Source organism: Zychaea mexicana, assembly GCF_025766255.1.
Source record: "Zychaea mexicana strain RSA 1403 chromosome Unknown BDB00scaffold_303, whole genome shotgun sequence".
NCBI classification, from domain to species: domain Eukaryota; kingdom Fungi; phylum Mucoromycota; class Mucoromycetes; order Mucorales; family Lichtheimiaceae; genus Zychaea; species Zychaea mexicana.
Window position 1 is genome coordinate 1 of NW_026516966.1, and position 6,230 is coordinate 6,230.

General features: G+C 40.5%; 2 protein-coding genes across 2 annotated transcripts; both read right to left on the reverse strand.

Moving 5' to 3' along the window:
* Positions 1-3,508: 3,508 nt before the first annotated feature.
* On the reverse strand, positions 3,509-4,592 carry BDB00DRAFT_777823 (LETM1-like protein-domain-containing protein; the record flags this gene model as incomplete). The annotated part of the gene is made up of 7 exons (XM_053120331.1): positions 3,509-3,650; positions 3,739-3,809; positions 3,874-3,961; positions 4,029-4,141; positions 4,218-4,298; positions 4,386-4,451; positions 4,542-4,592. 7 exons carry the CDS (start codon positions 4,590-4,592, stop codon positions 3,509-3,511), a joined length of 612 nt encoding a protein of 203 aa, XP_052972075.1.
* On the reverse strand, positions 4,393-5,510 carry BDB00DRAFT_338296 (uncharacterized protein). Its single transcript, XM_053117000.1, has 3 exons — positions 5,244-5,510; positions 4,542-5,164; positions 4,393-4,451 (listed from the first exon to the last, which is right to left on the reverse strand). Exons 1-2 carry the CDS (start codon positions 5,282-5,284, stop codon positions 4,675-4,677), a joined length of 531 nt encoding a protein of 176 aa, XP_052972076.1. The 5' UTR covers positions 5,285-5,510; the 3' UTR covers positions 4,393-4,451; positions 4,542-4,674.
* Between the last annotated feature and the right edge of the window lie 720 nt (positions 5,511-6,230).

A 6,230-nucleotide genomic window follows, 5' to 3' on the forward strand; every position in this document is an offset into this window, starting at 1 on the left:
GCCATGCCGGATAATGCCTTGAACGCATTCAGAATGAACCTCAAACCAGCAGGCAAACAAATCGTTTCGCGCGACGGCTATTACTTGCTTAACAACAGGAAGATAGTTCAACCAATGGTCGATAAGAACGGTGTTCCACTTGGCATGCAGCACATACTTATTGAGAGAGGTCTCTGGCCTTCTGAAGGCCTTATCCGGTATTGCAGAAAGGACAGCACCAGCACCGATTGCTGTGCAGTTCATCGCTTGGCAGCCCAACCGGATTTTCAAGAACGAAAGTCACTGCTTGAAGAAATCACTTCAAGACATGGGATGGTATTCGAGAAATATCCAAAGTTTCACTGTGAGTGTAACTGGATTGAGCGAGTATGGGCAGAAATGAAGCATATAGCCCGCAAGGAATGTGACTATTCGTTTGCTTCTTTAAAAGCACGAGTAAGCGAGTTGCCCAAACGCATCACCACCCTACACATCATTCACTATGAGCAACGCGCATGGAAATTCATTGAGATGTATAACAGAGGTTTGGATATCAAAAGGGCCGAATGGGCTATAAAAAAGTACAAAAGAATAAACGCTTTGTCCTTCTGACTTCAAAGTACTGTATATGGGCGGGGTTGGAATCCGATTTTTTTTGTTGCACAAAAAAGCCATTCAAGCTGACATGCACCTCAGCCTTTTTTTTTTGGCTCGCACTTTGGATAGCCTTTTTTTTTTGGCTGGCAGTTTGGATAGCCTTTTTTGTCTTGGCTGGCAGTTTGGATAGCCTTTTTTTATTTGGCTGGCAGTTTGGATAGCCTTTTTTTTTGGCTGGCAGTTTGGATAGCCTTTTTTTCCTTGGCTGGCAGTTTGGATAGCCTTTTTTTTCAGTTTGGATAGCCTTTTTTTTTTTGGCTGGCAGTTTGGATAGCCTTTTTTTTCTTGGCTGGCAGTTTGGATAGCCTTTTTTGTCTTGGCTGGCAGTTTGGATAGCCTTTTTTTATTTGGCTGGCAGTTTGGATAGCCTTTTTTTTTTTGGCTGGCAGTTTGGATAGCCTTTTTTTTTTGGCTGGCAGTTTGGATAGCCTTTTTTTTTTTGGCTGGCAGTTTGGATAGCCTTTTTTTTTTGGCTGGCAGTTTGGATAGCCTTTTTTTTTTGGCTCGCAGTTTGGATAGCCTTTTTTTATTTGGCTCGCAGTTTGGATAGCCTTTTTTTTTTTGGCTCGCAGTTTGGATAGCCTTTTTTTTCAGTTTGGATAGCCTTTTTTTTTTTGGCTGGCAGTTTGGATAGCCTTTTTTTTCTTGGCTGGCAGTTTGGATAGCCTTTTTTGTCTTGGCTGGCAGTTTGGATAGCCTTTTTTTATTTGGCTGGCAGTTTGGATAGCCTTTTTTTTTGGCTGGCAGTTTGGATAGCCTTTTTTTCCTTGGCTGGCAGTTTGGATAGCCTTTTTTTTCAGTTTGGATAGCCTTTTTTTTTTTGGCTGGCAGTTTGGATAGCCTTTTTTTTCTTGGCTGGCAGTTTGGATAGCCTTTTTTGTCTTGGCTGGCAGTTTGGATAGCCTTTTTTTTTTGGCTGGCAGTTTGGATAGCCTTTTTTTTTTTGGCTCGCAGTTTGGATAGCCTTTTTTTTTTGGCTGGCAGTTTGGATAGCCTTTTTTTTTTGGCTCGCAGTTTGGATAGCCTTTTTTTATTTGGCTCGCAGTTTGGATAGCCTTTTTTTTTTGGCTCGCAGTTTGGATAGCCTTTTTTTATTTGGCTCGCAGTTTGGATAGCCTTTTTTTTTTTGGCTGGCAGTTTGGATAGCCTTTTTTTTCAGTTTGGATAGCCTTTTTTTTCTTGGCTGGCAGTTTGGATAGCCTTTTTTTTTTGGCTCGCAGTTTGGATAGCCTTTTTTTTCCTGATTGCACTTACCGTTTTCCCCTAATCGCACATTCGTTTGGGTCATTACATAGATTGTCTGTTTCGACATTTGTCCCAACACTGGTAAGAATGCGAGACGAAACCTTTGAAATGACTTTGCTTCACACTGTTACAGGCTTCTGTAATCCTATTGGACAAAGTGTCTTCCTGCAAAAACCTATGACGCTTAACCTTACTTTTTGCCACTGCCCAGAATTGTTCAATTGGATTAAGCTCTGGAGAGTAAGTAGGAAGATACACACATTTATATCCTCGATACTCAATATACTTCTTTATGTTTTCATGTGTGTGAATGGGTTCATTATCCATAACAATATAGTGGCCTTTCATATGTGGATGTTTGTCCATTTCATCGAGTGTAGTTTTTAAAAAACTGATATAGTGACCAGTAACAGTTCCTGAACTTATGTATCCTTCAGCCTTTCTTTTCTTCGCAGGTCTTGGTTTTTTTACGCCGACTGCAATCAAACCTGCAGCGGAGATGGTGCCCAATATAGACGTCGTGTTTGCTCTCGTTGTTGGCCGAGTTACAATAGCACGCGTACCTTTCCTGGACCAAGCTCTTGAGCGTTTCATATTTATATCGAAAGCAGATTCGTCAAGAAACACGCAGTTCGTTAGGAAGTTCATGTCCGTATTTTCCCATTTACAAACCCAATTGTGACGCTCCTCAATCTTTGCTGGACTGTTCCTTTCGACAGAAACAAAATCAGCCTTCTTCAACGAAAGGTTGCATTCGCTTTTCATGAAATTGTAAACAGTGCTACGTGAAACTTTCAGATCATCGAATTGATTCAACAAATGCTCAGTCACTTCAACAATAGAAGCAGAGGGATTAGCATCAATAAAGTTGATTATTACCGTTTTATGCTCTTTGGACAAGATACACTTACGACCAACCTGCTTACAATTATCAAAGATGCCATCAAGACATAAGCTGTACTGCCTTACCCATCTCTGAGCTGTTCGAAGGTGAATGCCCAACTGTTTTGCTGCAGCTGATGCGCTCATACACTTCTCAATCTTCAGATCAAAAAATCGAACCTTATCTTGAACGGTATAGCGCACGTAATCTCGTTTTACGTTGGCATCCTTCATACAAATGTCTTCATCTTTTGGCTTTTCTGTCAGCATTGGACAAACCGATGAAAATTCACAAGAGGGGATATTTTTCAAGTACTCGCTATGAGTCGCAATCGCCTCAACGACAAATTCATCCTGATCAACGATATACTCCATTGGTTCAGGACCTCCATTCTCATCAACGACATTTCCATGTCCATCTTCAAATAAAAATATTGCACTCATTTCAATCTTAAACAATTGAAGAAAAAGAAAAAAAAACAGATCCAGATGATGAAATGGCCTACTTTTATATTTCTCGAGTGTGCCAAGAAATCATCGTGACACGACTTTTATTTTCAAATGTGAGCGACATGGTTTCTAAAAATACGACTTGGTTCCTAAAAGTGCGAATTGATGTTGATCACACAACGACATCGATTTTAATTTGTTGGCGACATCATTTTTGACCGTGTACGACATTGCCAGTTGGAAGCACTGTATTTGTATTCTAAAAATTGGTCTATACTATCTTTACAGTAGTAGTCTATTTATAGTTGGCATTAAGCAAGAATATTCTACTGAACACGAGCAAGCCACGGGGAATTGACTGTTCTTTGTTCATATGCACGGCAATCCAGAAGTCAAGACCACGACGAAGCTGCTCTTCATTGACATCGACTGAGCGCCTAAAGATATAAAGAAGAGCAATCAATAACCTTAATCACGCAGCTCATCCATGTCTCTCTCTCTCTCTCTCTCTCTCTCAAAACTTACATGCCACGTTCCTCTACAGCGTGTTGCAACTCTGGCATATTGAGGCTTTCAATACCTTCTTTGGCAATCAACTACATAGAATTATTCTTGAGTTATTAGAGCGGTACGGTACACATGCCTTCCAAAACGACGTACCTTGTCATCTTCCAATAAGTAGTCCAAATGTTTATTTAACCGCTTTTCCAACATGCCCTTTGTACCCCAGCCTTTCAAGCCCATAAAGCTAAATACTAAAAGATTAAAAAACCATGCTCTTTTCCATCATCTTAATAACTACGTTTGAATCATACCGGCAATAAGCACTTAGGTTGTCCTTGTTAACCTGAGGTAATTCGAAATCGTAGTGATAACCCTTTGCAATCTTGAAAAATTTTCGAAGCGACAGAAAATCTTCGGGTGCGATCTGATTAATAAGATAAAACAATACATATGTTTAGTACATTATGATCAAACAGATCGATATCTATTGCCTTACTTACACGTCCAATTTGATGAGATGCCTGGATAACATTTGAAGACATCCGCTGTCTAGCTTCATCCAGCTTTTGTCGTTGCTTCAGCTATCATAATTGAAAAAAAGTATCAATCCAAATTTTAGTTTGCCTTTTCATTGGTATTAGGCAAATGCCCATAAAACCCCATCATACCACTTGGCTCTCAGTAAGGCAGGTGCTAGGGATGATTCCAGGTGCAAATATAACAAACAGAGGAATCTAATATGAGAATATAATTAGGTTCGACGACATGCATACACATGAACCACACACAAAAACTCTGTTTAATCAGATCACATATCTACGTACCGATTCAGGAAGAACAAGGAAAATCAAGCCGAACGGTGCCAATTTGATCATATCCTTCTTTGATTTGTGGATCTTAATGGCAAAATTTGTACGTGTTATTATACATTGGCTTCCTTTTCCCTATAATTGATCTTTAATGTAGGGATCGAAGATCGCTTACAAGTTGGTATTCGGACCGAGTCAGTTGATAACCTTGTTCTGTCACTTGTTGCTTCAATGCTTTGGCTGCCTTTTGGTTGGCCCATAACTCCTTCAATCCGTTTTTGTAGAATACAACAAGTGCTTTGGACTTTTCGAATAGCTGCCCCAAACGCGATTGTTGCTTAGCAGGAGGATTGGCAGTATTAGTACTATCGGTCGTATTATCACCGCTCTCTTGTTGTTGCTGCTGTTGTTTTTCTGCTGCAGCGGAGGAAGGACTCGAATACAATCGTCGTGTGGTAAGTGTGATCGTTCGACAAGCAAGGGGTGTTTCTAACGGCCGGTAAGCGAGAGCATTTTGACCAAAGATTTTCGTGTTGTAAGTATAATTCGTAAAACCGATGGAAGAAGATCGTTGAAATGAGGAAGTAGTGTATGTCGAGCGCGCTAAATTGCATCCGGTTGGAGCAATCTTGCTCTGTCTGGTTTTGGATGTGTTAAGATTAATCTTCTATTCTTCTTTACCAATTTAAGGTACGATTGTTTGGTCGAAAGGTGTACCTGAGATAGGGAAGTAGCTGTCGCTTTGCTATTGAAGTCATTCGGAATTAAACCAACAAAGTTAGGAGATCCTTGTGCAGGAGTGATTAAACCTTATGTAGTATGTCCGGCGTCAACACCGGCTCCAGGCGCCGCTCCGATACGGATCGGATTGAGTCATTTTTATGGATCTGTCGCTAATTAATGGACCGACACCATTATCAACTAGCTACACGTTACCAGTCACCATCATCTAGTGCATTAACTGGAATGTATACCGAAATTCAACTGTCTGCATTTAAGTCTTCCACTTCTGATCTTTATCTGTACAACAATGGATTGTTTCTAACATAGCTCTTTGTTAATACTTTGCCTTGCCTCAATTAGTTGTTGTGTTAGTGTTTCGCCCGCGTTGTAATCGATACAATATCGTCGAGAGAAGGAGCTCGGATATCGCGATATATACAAGCTTGTGAGTATACGTCTATGACACATATCAGTGAAGAAGGAGATGTGCCGAATAACAATAATTTTAATGGCCCCAGTATGATTGTTGTTGCTTTATTATACATCATATTAATGGCAACGATGAATAGATAAAAAGCATATCCTACTTTCGTCAAGAGTAGTTGCCGCGATTCAAATATGATAATAGTCCAACTCGTGACAGTATATTTTCAATTGGCTGAAAAAACATTCGTTTTCTTCTTTTTGTCAACGACAGCAAGGGCAGGAGTTTGCCACTCTGATAAATCCCGAGTAACCAATGGATTGAGTGATAGTTTGAGGATGTGTTGCATTAAATTCGCGCCTGATCCGGAGTCTTCTTTCCGTTGCTTGCGATGTTAGTGGTCATGTGCTGCGTATATAGGACAGGGATGAGTCCTTGTGGATAAATTCCAAGTGGACAAAGGATTGAGTGATAGTTCGAGGATGTGTTGCATTTAATTCGCGCCTGATCCGGGTTCTTCTTTCCGTTGCTTGCGAATGACCCCAGCTGTCGTCATG

Excerpts from the sequence above, each read along its gene's own strand:
- BDB00DRAFT_338296 (XM_053117000.1), bottom strand. The coding sequence starts at position 5,284 with ATGACTTCAATAGCAAAGCGACAGCTACTTCCCTATCTCAG. Across the intron at positions 5,165-5,243 it reads CAGCTACTTCCCTATCTCAG|ACAGAGCAAGATTGCTCCAA; the intron begins GTACACCTTTCG and ends ATCCAAAACCAG.